The sequence below is a fragment of the Terrapene carolina genome, unplaced genomic scaffold (assembly GCF_002925995.2).
Source record: "Terrapene carolina triunguis isolate 2854851 unplaced genomic scaffold, T_m_triunguis-2.0 Scaffold68, whole genome shotgun sequence".
Lineage (NCBI taxonomy): Eukaryota > Metazoa > Chordata > Testudines > Emydidae > Terrapene > Terrapene triunguis.
In genome coordinates, this window is record NW_020664419.1 from 23066263 (window position 1) to 23080978 (window position 14716).

Sequence of the window (14716 nt, forward strand, 5' to 3'; positions counted from 1 at the left end):
GATAGAATACCAATTGAAAATTATTAGATATATTTTGGATGTTTTTCTATATTTTCAAATATATTTTGTTTTCAAATACAACACAGAATACAAAGTGTACACTGCTCACTTCATATTATTTTTTATTACAAATATTTGTACTGTAAAAATGATAAACATAAGAAATAATTATTTTTCAATTCATTTCATACAAGTACTGTAGTGCAATCTGTATCATGAAAGTGCAACTTACAAATGTAGATTTTTTTTTTGTTACATAACTGCACTCAAAAACAATGCAAAACTTTACAGCCTACTAGTCCACTCAGTCCTACTTCTCATTCAGCCAATCGCTAAGACAAACAAGTTTGTTTACATTTATGGGAGATAATGCTGCCCACTTCTTATTTACAGTGTCACCAGAAAGTGAGAACAGGCGTTCACATGGCACTTTTGTAGCCGGCATTGCAAGGTATTTACATGCCAGATATGCAAAACATTTGTATGTCCATTCATGCTTCGGCCACCATTCCAAAGGACATGCTTCCATGCTGATGTTAATTAAATTTGTGACTGAACTCCTTGGGGGAGAACTGTATGTCTCTGGCTCTATTTTATCTGCATTCTACCATATATTTCATGTGATAGTAGTCTCGGATGATGACTCAGCACATGGTGTTCATTTTAAGAACGCTTTCGCTGCAGATCTGACAAAACGCAAAAAAGGTACCAATGTGAGATTTCTAAAGATAGATACAGCACTCAATCCCAAGGTTTAAGAATCTGAAATGCCTTCCAAAATCTGAGAGGGAGGAAGTGTGGAGCATGCTTTCAGAAGTCTTAAAAAAGCAACACTCCAATGCGAAAACTACAGAATCCAAACCACCAAAAAAAAGAAAATCAACCTTCTCCTGGTGGCATCTGACTCAGATGATGAAAATGAACATGTGTTGGTCTGCACTACTTTGGACTGTTTTCCCCATCATCAGCATGGACACTTATCCTCTGGAATGGTGGTTGAAGCATTAAAGGATATATGAATCTTTTAGTGCATCTGGCATGTAAATATCTTGTGACGCCAGCTACAACAGTGTCATGCAAACGCCTGTTCTCACTTTCAGGTGACATTTTGAACAAGACGTGGGCAGCATTATTGTCTGCAAATATAAACAAGCTTGTTTGTCTGAGCGATTGGCTGAACAAGAAATAGGACTGAGTGGACTTGTAGGCTCTAAAGTTTTATATTGTTTTATTTTTGAATGCAGTTTTTTCTACATTTGTAAGTTCAACTTTCATGATAAAGAGATTGCACTACAGTACTTGTATTAGGTGAATTGAAAAATACTATTTCTTGTTTTTTACAGTGCAAATATTTGTAATCAGAAATAAATATAAAGTGAGCACTGTACACTTTGTATTCTGTGTTGTAAGTGAAATCAATATATTTGAAAATGTAGAAAACATCCACAAATATTTAAATAAATGGTATTCTATTATTGTTTAATCGCGATTACTTTTTTTAATCGCTTGACGGCCCTAATATTAACTATAACATATCTCCATAACAAATCTGATTGCTTATTTTCGCTGTCTTTACAACTCCTCTAGCACTGAGCTTCAGAATTAGAAAGTGGCAGCAACTGCAAGATGAGAATGGGAGAGGTTATATTTTCTATATTACTCCCGAAAACAGGGATGAGGCTAAAGGAAACAATTTTTTAAATCAATTAAATGAATAACATGGGGTTTAAGAGAACATGGAAGGAAGAGGTATTGGCTCTCTGAGGGGAAATATTGTTTCTAAAAAAGCATAGTTGGTTTCACTTGTGGGTCAGCAGACTCTAGAAGAGTTCACTCTCCCCTTCCATCCCCCATCGCAGCCACTACACTAATATAATTACTACCAACTTTGGTCTCCTACTTTTCACAGTAAGGAAACTGAATTTTGCCTTGCAAACTGAAGCATTGCACTTTTAACCCATAAATAGTTGCACCAATGCATTACAAGGATTTAAGTTCATTGAGGAATTGAAGTCTCTACCAAGAAGTTTTTCTTCATATGGTAAGTGATTTAACTTTTTTTTTTTTTTTGAACAGTTTAAGAAATCTGAAAGCAAAATAATTATTTTGAAAAATAAAGTTAAAATAAGGTAAATTTATAATGTAATTTACCTGAAGCTTTGCTAGCTGTGCTGTGCGAGACACTATTTTGTTGTATGGATCAACGATTTTGGCTCTTATTCTATTAAGAAAGGAAATACTTTTTAGAAATGTAATATAGTGGAAAAGTTCAGAATTGATAAATACTTTTCATCACATAATGAAAGACATACCTGTCAACAGTACTTTGTAGAGCACTAATTCTAGTCTGCATCATTTGAAGGACACCTGTAAAAAGAAAGGCATTTTATGAACAGTCAATTAGAGCATAACTCATCTGACATAAAGTTGTAATTTTCCCACTTCCAATACATCTTTTTATATAAAGTGAAACACTGTATATTTAGAAACACACTGTACAGATCACAAGTCAACTAGTAGGTTATTTAAATGTATTAATCTATTATACACAATTTAGAGCCAGATCCTGAAGCTTTTTAGTCACAAGTAAGTCCCAAGAAAATCAGTGGGACTACTCATGGAGTATAATGTCTCCTTTAGTTGAAGGTACACATTACTCCTGGGGGAATTCTGCGCATCTGCGGACGCGCATAATTCATCTGTCTTGCATAATTTTGTATTTCCCCGCATAAAAAACATTTTGCCTAAGTGCTGCAGTTCAGCCTTTTGCCCACTCGAGGATGCTGTGGCACCAGAACAGCTGGCATGAACACAGTTGGCTGTTCTAACACCACAGCAAGCTCTGGTGGGCAAAAGGCAGAACTGCAGCACTTAGGCAAAATGTTTTTTATGAGGGGAAATACAAAATTCTATGCCCAGTGGTGCAGAATTCCCGCAGGAGGAGAAGTTCATCACAGCACCTGCCCACGGAGCCAGGTTAGGACAGAGTGGGGCACACAGGGCTGCTTGGGGGGGGGTGTCACAGACTGGGGTTCAGACTGGCTAGTGGGGGGACAGACTGAAGCATGGGCTCAGGAGCTAGTCGGGTTGAGGGACAGAGGCTGCAGAGACCCAGGGGGATGAGGGGTGCCGGAACAGGGGCAGAAGTGCCTGACTAAATGGGAGAGGCTTGGGGTCAGCCAGGGTCTGAAAGGGGGAGGCTTCCCAACACCCTTAACAATCCCACCCGCCCCCCAAGAAAAACCTCCCACCCACACCCAACACCCTCCAGGTTCTCTCCTAGGCTCCTTCCCTCTCCCTCACCTTTTCCGTTACCCCTGACTCCCCCAAGCCTGTGCACTGCTTCTGACAAGTGCAGGAAATACAGTTCTGTATTGTAATTTAAATAAGTTACACAAAGTTCTGTATTAATATGCCTCATAAAGGAATCTATTTGTCAAAAAAACAAATTACCAGAATCTTTTTTTTTTTGGTCTGTATTGTTACAGACATACTTGCTGACAGATATTTTGAAATAAATTATCAAAATAATTGTAACTGGCATGATTATATTGTTATTTTGACAAAATATGAAGAAAGTTCAAATATTGCATGCAGAATTTTTTATTTTTTTTGGCGCAGAATTCCCCCAGGAGTAACACATTCACAATTAGTCAATTCGGTCCGTGGTTCAAGAATACCCTTGGATTCTTGCTAATACTAAGCTCTCAATAGCTACATCAGCAAGTAAGGCTCTTTCACCTTTGGTTGGCTAGAGGAGACTCCATCCCATCCCGACAGACAATGGCCTGGCCTCAGTTATTTGCACATTCCACAATTCTTGGCTAGGTTACAGCAATGCCATATGACATGAAGTCATCAGCACTCAGAAAACTCCAACTACTACAGAATACTGCAGGGCATCTCCTCAGCAACAGAGGCTACCACAAACACATCAGACCTGTCCTCTACTCTCTACACTGGCTTCCCATAGAAAATAGTCAAGTTCAAGGTCTCAATCCTTATCTTCAGGGCACTCCCTGGCTTGGGCCAGGGTATCTAAAAGACCCCTTAAATCTCTGGGATGAAGACTGTCATCAACAACTACACTCCTCTAGAACAACTGAACTCTACAATAAGGGCAAAGTTGGTCTGTGTAGGAGACAGAACTTTCTCTGGGGCTGGTCCGAGACTGTGGAATGAACTCCTCCCGGAACTAAAGAGGATCACAAACCTCACCACTTACTGCTCTAAGTGCAAGGTGCATTTCTTTAACCTTGCCTTCTCTAATACATAGCAACCTTTTAAAAAACCACCTTCCAGAACGAGACAGTCCACTGCATATGTTTCTTCCCCCTAAGGAGAGGATGAGAGCACAAACAACACGTGACAGAAGTGTAGTCATATTGCTTAATACACTACTGGAAGGTGCTCTGATACTACGGTGATAAGTGCGGTACAAGAATCTATATAGAACACGGTGCTATTCAATGTGAGTAAAGATATCTCCATCTGAACCTTGCTGAAAATCAAATTATAAATCCTTCTAGACATGAAACCATAAAGGGCAAAATAAGTTTATTGATGCTTTAAAGTAACAACAGCTTCAAACGACAAAGAAAGAAGTCATATCCACGGCCCCGTGACTCAACATATTTTCAGTTCTGAACAAAATCAGCATTTATAGTCTGCTGCACTCCAAGAACACAGTTTGATGCCCAGCACGGCTATTCAGATAACACAGTTAGAACATAACTGTGGGAGTCTGGGGTTTTGAACTTGTCATGCTTAGCATACAGATTTGCCATGTAACCAATACGCATGTTTGAGCAATTGTAAGAGACAAGACATGTACAAAGGCAGAACTCACTTGGCATTGGCAAGTATACAGACAACCTGCAAAAATCATTAACTCAGAGAAGCCAATGCATAAGAGGAACCGAAAATCCAATCAAACAAGAACAAAGAACTGAAACATAAATGCCCATGTTCAGGCTACTTTAGTTAAGAGTAAGTCAACAATACCACTATGAGCTCCTGTTAAGTTGGCTACGGAAATTACCAGAAAAAGGCCACACAGGGATATTTTTTTCCTAACATGTTAGATAGCCATTTTAGCTGTTTCTTTTAAGAGGGCAAATAAAAAATTCTTGTTTGCTGATGTGTAGTTTATACCCTCTTCAAAACAAGGAAAGATTATAGAATAATTTAGCAGCAGGACATTAATCCTCAGTATTTTTTATATATATATATATATATATATATATTTTTATTTTTTTTTTTTTAGTGTTTATAAAGAAGGGGTGGGTAAACTTTTTGGCCTGAGGGCCACATCAGGGAATAGAAATTGTATGGCGGGCCATGAATGCTCACAAAATTGGGGTTGGGGTGCAGGAGGGGGTGAGGGCTCCAGTTGGGGGTACAGGCTCCAGGGGTGGGACCGGAAATGAGTTCAGGGTGCGGTAGAGGGCTCCGGGCTGGGGTGGGGACTCCAGCTAGGGGTATGGACTCTGGGGTGGGGCTGGGGATGAGAGGTTTGGGATGCAGGACGGTGCTCCGGGCTGGAATCGAGGGGTTTGGAGGGGGATCAGGGCTGCGGCAGGGGGTTGGGGCACAGGGGGAGACTCAGGGGTGCAGGCTCTGGGCAACGCTTACCTCAAGCAGCTCCCGGAAGCAGCGGCATGTCCCTTCTTCAGTTCCTATGTGGAGGTGTAGCCAGGCGGCTCTGCGCACTGCCCCGTCCCCAGGCACCACCCCTGCAGCTCCCATTGGCCACAGTTCCCAGCCATTGGGAGCTGCCAGGGCAGTGCTTGGGGCGGGGGAAGTGTGCAGAGCCCCCTAGCTGCCCCTATGCGTAGGAGCCGGAGGGGGGCCATACTGCTGCTTCCAGGAGCTGCATGGAGTGGCCCCCGACCCTGCTCTCTGGCTGGAGTGCCAGAGCGGGGCAAGCCCCAGACCCCATTCCCCAGCAGGAGCACAAGGGCTGGATTAAAATGGCTGGCAGGCCAGATCCAGCCCACGGGCTGTACTTTGCCCACACCAATCTAGATAGTACAGTATAAACTTCCACCATAAACCAGTGTAAACTGGCAGAAGCCAAGCATTCTTCAGCACTTGTATAATTCACAGTGTATTGCAAGGTAAGGACAAACCAGGACCAAAACTCTGCAGAATTAACAAAGAAAGATGATGCTGGTCCGTCGCAGTTCCTCCAATATGGTGGCAGAGATGGGGATGTTCATGAATTCCTAGTTCTCCTACTGAGCTCACAAGTTCCACAAAAACCACAGCTCTGTAGCACCTTATTAGCCCAATAGTTTTTATTATTATTATTTTAAAGCCAAAGCAAAACAAACAAGTTCAAATAGAAACTGTCAACTTAAGGTTTTTACTTAACATTTATCTTTACATTGCAGTACAAAAAAAAATAATCAGAATGAACTGAAAAGGATGTAGAGGAATATTCAAGTACTCCCAATTCAAACTACTTAACTGTATAAACGTAAAATACAATATTACACATTTCAACAAACAACCTTAAATCTGCCAGCCACCCTCCATCTCACAGGGATGCTCTTACTGTTCACAAATACTAAATCTTCACACTTTTTTAGTCTTTGTTTACAAATGAATCCTCATACGTTGTACAAACATGTCAACTCTTCTCTCCTTCATGAATTGAGAAGTTCTAAACTGACTTGATGACTGGGATGTTCAAAGTCCTGTAACATTTATTACAGTAGAGCAACAGTTCTGCTATAGTTAAGATCAGCTTTCTGTTTAAAGCTCGACTGTTCTAAGTGGTCTAAAATCCATATGGTTAATCGGATTGCCTTGAAATGTGGTGTGCGTTAAGGGGGCAAAAGATACGGTCAGTAATCCAAATTTGGGATCCCCAAGATGCAGACCCCATCTAAAACAGCTTTTCTGAAATGTTGCACATTCTGACTTTTTTTCCCCCCTCACAGATAGAGATCAAACCAGGGCCCAGATCATCATCATACCAGGGTCTGAAATGCTCAATGGTTACCCCCCACAGAGTGCATGGCACTCACCAACCCTTTGGAGGAAATCAAACTAAATAGTATTGAAAAAGAGTTTCTTTAGTTCATCATCATCATTACCACCACCACTTGTCGCTTCAAAGCCACAGCCAAGACCTGGTGTTGTCACTTATCTTGAATAGCTGTTCAGGAGTACGTGATGTTAACAGGGGGCACTTCATCAGGCTGTGTTCAAGTATTTGCCTAGATTCTCTACACTCACATTTGGGGTCATTCCTCAGCTTCCTCTGGTTATATCACCAGTCTTTGCTATCTCAGCTCTTGCTCAATTTAGAGTACACCAGTGTTTTCCTTCAAGGTCAGTAGGGTGACCAGACAGTAAGTGTGAAAAATCGGGACGGGGTGGGGGGCAATAGGAGCCTAAATAAGAAAAAGACCCAAAAATCGGGACTGTCCCTATAAAATCGGGACATCTGGTCACCCTAAAGGCCAGTACCTGGATGGAGTTATTCTAAAATAACCAGGTTCTCCAAGATCATTAGCATTTCCCACCATTTTGTTACTCAGTAGCCTTCCACACTGATATTCTCCAGTTAGGCACACTAAGGTTTACATGCCTAATAGATGACACTGAGCATGTGCAGAGAGGCTAACTATTTGGAAAACTACCTCTATATCATAGAAGATGGGAGGCTCTGAGGGTACATGACAGTCATCAAGTTCAAGCACTGAAAGTTCAAATCCAGGGTAGAAGTTAAATAACAGGCATAATGCTCCAATCTGCCGCTGAAAAGGGGGGATTTTTATTTTGGGGAAACTTAATCTGAGCATAGCAAAATACTGTATTCAGAAGGCACTGAAACAATTGGTTGTTGTAGTTTTAGAAAATAAACGACAAAAGCAAATGCTTGCTGGGAAGGAGGGTAATAAGGGGTGGAAGAGTAGATGGGAATAGGAGGAGAGGTTGCGGGGAGAGGGGAAGGATCACATGGAGAATAGGGCCAGGGCACGTGTCTGTCCAACAGTCCCCTCCCATGGATGTGCGTGCATCACTATTTGGGGGGCCCCAGTCCATCTACAGGGGTGTGACCCCACATTTCCATGCCCCCCTCATGTGAGCCAGGTTCTGGAGGGGGCTTCTCTACCTTGGGGAGTCTGACCCTTCTCCCTACCCCCTCCACGGGAGCTGAGGTTCCCTGCCACCTAGACATGTCTGAGCCCTGCTCCCTGATCAAGGATGCCAAATTCTGGGAGACCCACTGCTCATCTACAGGAGTGTGATCCTCCATCCCTGCCACCCCATGTGAGCCAGGGTCTGGGGAAGCCCTGCCCCACTTGGTGGGAAACTTAGAACAGGCATACTCAGAGCATACACCAACAACACACTGCTGAGACTGGGGTGACGAACAGGGAACAGGTTTGCTTGACACTCTCCAGCACTGGGGAGGGAGATGGCAGCATCCACTGACAGCAATGGAGCCGTTGATATGACCTGAAACAATCACTTTGAGACATGTAATCAGAATGGACAATGATAGACTCCTGAAAAAAGTTTTTTATGCAAGCTGACACTCAGAAAATGCAGGTGCGGTCAACAAAAACACTTCAAAAACACCCATAAGCAGAATCTCACTTCATGCAACATAAATATTGATAACTTTAGACAGCCACAGACAGATCTGAACAGAGAGCAACTGCCAATAAAGGTTGTAAACACTGAGGAAGGCAGAGGTGAAAAAATGATCAAAAAAGGAACAAGCCGCATGCCAGCTCCTTACTGGGAGCCTGCACATTCCTGTGTTGACAACTGTTCACAATTTTGCTCCTCATGGATCGGACTATACAGCCACATTGAGAACATACCTAATGCCACGACATCATCAGATCGGATAGCCATACATTCTCTTAGTATCAGAGGGGTAGCTGTGTTAGTCTGTATCCACAAAAACAAGGAGGAGTCCGGTGGCACCTTAAAGACTAACAGATTTATTTGGGCAAAAGCTTCCGTGGGTAAAAAACCCACTTCTTCAGATGCATGGAGTGAAAATTACAGATACAGGCATTAATCTATGTTGGCACATGCAGAGAAGGGAGTTTCCTTACAAGTGGAGAACCAATGTTGAAGGCCAACTTAGTCAGGGTGGATGTAGTCCACTCCCAATAATTGATGAGGAGGTGTCAATACCAAGAGAGGGAAAATTGCTTTTGTAGTGAGCCAGCCACTCCCAGTCCCTATTCAAGCCCAAATTGATGGTGTTAAGTTTGCATCTCAGGCTATATAACCAAGGTAACATGTGACCTTCCACTAAGCTGCTGTCTGTGATGTGTGTATGCAGAAGAATAGGGCAGGAGACAGCAAGGAGCAGCTGCTTACATGTTAATGGCTTCTACACTGCCATCTAATGGCTTAACAGGATGAGAAGGGGAGAGGGGCCTGGGAATGGTGGCGGTGGGACTACATGTTGCAAAAAATGGTGGGGCAGGAGGTGGAGAAAGAAGACTGGTGTATGTGTCTCTCTCATGTGGTTAGAGTTACTTTAACAACCATGTAATAAAACTGTCAAGATTTTAGGACAAACCATGGATGAGATTTCTCTCACCGGACACGTTAGCAACTACACAATAGATTCATAGATTCTAGGACTGGAAGGGACCTCGAGAGGTCATCGAGTCCAGTCCCCTGCCCGCATGGCAGGACCAAATACTGTCTAGACCATCCCTGATAGACATTTATCTAACCTACTCTTAAATATCTCCAGAGATGGAGATTCCACAACCTCCCTAGGCAATTTATTCCAGTGTTTAACCACCCTGACAGTTAGGAACTTTTTCCTAATGTCCAACCTAGACCTCCCTTGCTGCAGTTTAAGCCCATTGCTTCTTGTTCTATCCTTAGAGGCTAAGGTGAACAAGTTTTCTCCCTCCTCCTTATGACACCCTTTTAGATACCTGAAAACTGCTATCATGTCCCCTCTCAGTCTTCTCTTTTCCAAACTAAACAAACCCAATTCTTTCAGTCTTCCTTCATAGGTCATGTTCTCAAGACCTTTAATCATTCTTGTTGCTCTTCTCTGGACCCTTTCCAATTTCTCCACATCTTTCTTGAAATGCGGTGCCCAATGAAAACATTTCAAAGGTTCAAAGGACAACAATTACCCCATTCTACTGTAACAAAATGTAGAAGGGTAGAAGGAAGGGGAAGGCACACTTAGGGAATCACATTGCTCGGTGGTTTGAGCATTGGCCTGCTAAACCCAGGGTTGTGAGTTCAATCCTTGAGGGGGCCACTGAGGGATCTGGGGCAAAAAAAAAAAAATAAAACTGTCAGGGACAGTACTAGGTCCTGCTAATGAAAGCAGGGGACTAGACTTGATAACCTTTCAAGGTCCCGTCCAGCGCTATGAGATAGGTATATCTCCATATATTTTTATTTTTATTTTTTAACTCTGTCTCCTAGTGGAAAGACCACTGACTAGGACTATTCCTAGCTCTGCTACCAGTCTGCTGGGTGACTCTGGGCAAGTCACGTCACCCCTCTGTGCCTCAGTTTTCCCATCTGTAAAATTGGGATAATGATGTAAAGTTCTTTTAAATCTATTGATGAAAAGCACTATATAAAAGCTAGGTCTTCTGATTATCACCTAGCCTCAGTAGCACATTAGCTATAAGTCTAGGTGAGAACAATAACTGCCTAAAGGATCATTAATTCCTACCAACAAGCATTTCTCTTTCTGCTTAAAAAAAAATAAAAAGAGAGGAAATTAAATTGCAAAAGATTTGGTTAATGCAGAGTTAAGCAGTGATAGCCTGTGCCCCTTCAGAGTTCAGCAAAACTCACGCTTTTGAACCAGAAAATACAAAATTAAGGTAAATGTTCATGTAATCTTAACTCTCCCCTCTTAGAGTGATACCCCAATATGCCCATAACACACCTTCCAACTCTACCTTTTCAATATAATGACAGGTGCTACCTGCACATGCCTTATGCTCAGACACTGAAAACCACACTTGGGGGGAAAAAATTACAACCCCATCATGCTTGCACATAGGGTGCCACCTAAATCTATACTTTCCCTATCCATCATTAAAGTCACAGACTGCTCTCATATCCCACCTCACCACTTCCAATACCCATGGCAAGAAGACCCCAGTGCTCTGCCACTGACACAGCCTACAGAATTCTGTACTGAAATGATGCAGATCGGAACCTCAAGGTACACATGTACCTGTCCTTTGATACATATGCAGGGACTCAGAACTCCTCATATCACAATCACAGCTCCCCCCAAACTACTCCAACTTATTCCTCCACCATTTAGTACAGCTACACCTATCACAGTGAATACAGCTGAAGTGCATGCAGATAATTCCCAGTGGCCAATGCCAGTTCTGGGAAAACAGACTTAAAGTTGTGTGGGCATTTACTCTCAATTTCCTGGTTTCCAGAGTTCAGCAAAATTCAGACTTCTGAAAGGGCACAAGCGATCACTGGACAATCTTAACTCTGCATTAACAAAGGTTTTTTCCCATTTAATATATAGAATAGAGGACATGTGATTCCCAACTCACATGAGGAAGATGACTATGGAATGTATAGTGGAAAGTTGGTTAAAAAGGCTAGGCTTTCTGGCTTCTGTAGGAAGAATGGTAGCGGGGCAGTGCAATAGCGATTAAAATGATCCTACAATACCACTACTAATATTAAGTCGTCTCCTTACAATAGTAGAAAATTGGGATGGAGGAGCTGGAAAAAAAAAAAAAAAATCTTTTCCATGCATGGAGTATAATACAAGAGATGTCAAGACCTCTGGTCACATTGGGCTAAGGAATCTGTGGATGCTCTCTGGGCCAGATTAGTTTGCAGCCCATACCAGAAATGCATGGGATGCAGAAAGGGTAAATGGTTTTTAAGAGACTTCTGTTCTACAGGAGAGAGAATAGGGGGATAGTTAAGGTTGGCTTTTTGAATGGAGTAAGGAGATATTTCACTCTTATGCATTTAAAAGAGTCTGCAGGCTGTGAGGATATTTGAATATTGCCATAATCTCAGACAGTCAGATTCCCCCATACACACATGCTGATTTTCTTTGATATCCATCCATTTTTATGTTAAGTAGCAACTTAAATTAAGTATTTTTTACTCTGTGAATATTGTCAATGTGGAAAATAAATGGCGTGCAGACTTGTCATCATTTTGGATGAAGGGCAGAGTTAAGGCTGTTTTGTGGAACTGTAACTTTATATTTCTAAACTTTCTATTATTTGTTAGAGTTCTTTGTTTTTAGTGTAACTTTACCTTTGAATTCCTGGCTCTCTCACCTTTTCTTCTTAAAAACGGTATTTGCAACCCTAACTCCACCTTACATGTTTTTATTCAGGAATTTACTGTTTTGTGGCAATAGGGAAAAAAATACCTCAGTGTTATGTTAGTGTATTTGCTTGGAAGCTGTGAGGTGGCCACATTAAGCCTTTCAGTTTCTGCATGGCTAAAATTTCTCTCCCCCCACTAGCTCAATCCAGTCCACCCCATCGAACCATACCACTTGTCAAGCTGCACATTGTTTCCTAGGTTTTACCATCCATGTGCTCTGGAAGGTAGCAGAGGTAGGATACAAAGAAAAGTGTAGAGAAAAACAAACAAAAATTAAAAACAGAGACATGGAGAGGTTCACAGTCTTGCGTAAATGAATTTCCATGGGATGTAATGTGATCCAGACTAGAGTATAGGGAATGACAGTCAAGATTCTACTCTGATACAGACTTGCTGTAATGCCTTGGACAAATCATTCAACTTTTGTGGACAATGAGTTACTTCCCTACCTTACAGGGAGACCATAACTAATTTTTGCACCGCTCTGCAAAATCAGTGGACAAAAACCACAAGGCTTAATTATTAAGGCTATACAGGGTAGAAGTGCTGAGAATAGAATTTAGAAGCTTCTGGCTTTTTGCCCTCTGCTGAGTCCACTAGTCTATAGTGCCTCTATGCAGTGCCTTTCACCTATACCAGAGCTTATTAGGATATCCCCAGGGTATCTTTCAGGCTAGTCTTTCTTCATGTGATCCAAAGCAGCTATTGCAATTCATGGACAGAAATTATATTGTTAAAGATTTTAATTCTATAATGAAATCTAGATTGAGTAATTAAGAATAACCACAAGCAACAGTTCTCATTAAGGCCAATTAAAATTAAACAAATTTGAAGTCCCTAGCCAAGCCACTTTCCAGACTGACAAAGATTTTTTTAACTGTTTAAAATTAAAGTACTTTACTAACATCCCTCAAATATGCTGTATAATCCCAACCCCGACAAAGACCAAAAAGCCCCAGCTTTTTTTAAAAAAAGGTCTCTATGCAGATGAAGGAGCAAACTTAAATTTCAGGTGGATTGACTGATAAAATTTTTATTTCATTGGCGGGGAGGAGGTAAAATGTTAAAAAAAAATAAATAAATAAAACCTTAACTTTGGGAATTTAAGGTTTGTACCTTTAAAAAATGTAAAATCAGAATTTGTTCTCCACTCCCATTACCCAAGTATCTGGCCCCATTTTGGTGTCTTAATATCTACATCCTATGAATCTATACCTAAGGCACCCCTATACACATGACCACTCAGGTTAGACACCCAAGTGGGTACGAATTCAGTGCCCAGGGAGCAGGAGGATGTGCAGCTTTGGGAATACTGACATGCAAGAACTAATGCACAGTTTCTCACTAAATGAGCGGGTGGGGGGGGGGGGAATAAATTAGAACCATCTTTATGAACACAATTCTAGCGACACAGTCAAAGAGAGCAGCATATAGTACTATAAAGAAGGATGCAATTGCAATTATTGGTTATAGTTTGTAAGATAGGCATTGAATTCAAAAGAAGGCAGCATGAACCAGGGGTTAGAGCACAGGACTCGAGTTGGGCAACCCAAACTCTGATGCCAGTTTTGAAACAGACACACTGTATGACTCGAACAAGTCATTTAACCTCTTCGTACTTTATTTTCATGAGTTTCAAAATGTGGGTAACTTACTATATATACTGAATAGGGGTGGTTCAAGGCTGAATTAATGTTTAAAGAACTTTGCCATCGTAGAGCGAAGTCTCCAAGCAAGTTCTATTGTTAAGACTTCCCAATAAAAGTAGAGTGCCTTCAAAACCAAGCGTGGTTTTAGGGCATTTAAGTTCAACTGGGGACAAACTGCTACTGGGTGAGGAATGTGACTGGGGGATGTTTATCAGTCCATTAATCAGACTATCACACTTGCCCACTTCAATCATTTGAATGTGGAGTACAAGCCATCTTCCTAAGCATTCATTTGCCTGGCAATTTAGAAAACACTAGCATTTTAAGGGTTGACACTGCTGAGCTCAGGAGAAGTGTTTAGCAATTTTGATACATAAGTCTGACAACTCATTTTTCTTCTTTTTTGGCAGAGACATTTCTCTGCTTGTCTGGCTGGCTGTAACACAGTAACTTTTGAACACCACATCAGTTTAATTCCAAAATTTCAAGGAACGTTCTAGGCATCAGAGGCCACAGCCCTTTTGATTTTGCTGAAAATTAGAAAACCAGAAGAGGAAAATGGGGGACACACATCCCCTGGCATCCAGTTAGCACATTCATCAACTTTAACCAAGTCTATAATTGTTGAACTGGTTGAAAGCCTGTACTGAGAAAGTAGCTATCAATGGTTTGCTGTCAAACTGGGAGGTCATATCTAGTGGGGTCCTGCAGGG

At 41.6% G+C, this 14716-nt stretch overlaps 1 protein-coding gene across 1 annotated transcript in view; it reads right to left on the reverse strand.

Moving 5' to 3' along the window:
* The window catches only part of COG5 (component of oligomeric golgi complex 5), a 330757-nt gene that overhangs the window by 311441 nt on the left and 4600 nt on the right, over window positions 1–14716 (reverse strand). The window contains exons 4-5 of the mRNA XM_026648688.2: window positions 2313–2367; window positions 2152–2221 (exon numbers count right to left, since the gene is read on the reverse strand). Of these exons, the coding sequence (XP_026504473.1) occupies window positions 2152–2221; window positions 2313–2367 (125 nt within the window). The remainder of the gene's footprint in view (window positions 1–2151; window positions 2222–2312; window positions 2368–14716) is intronic.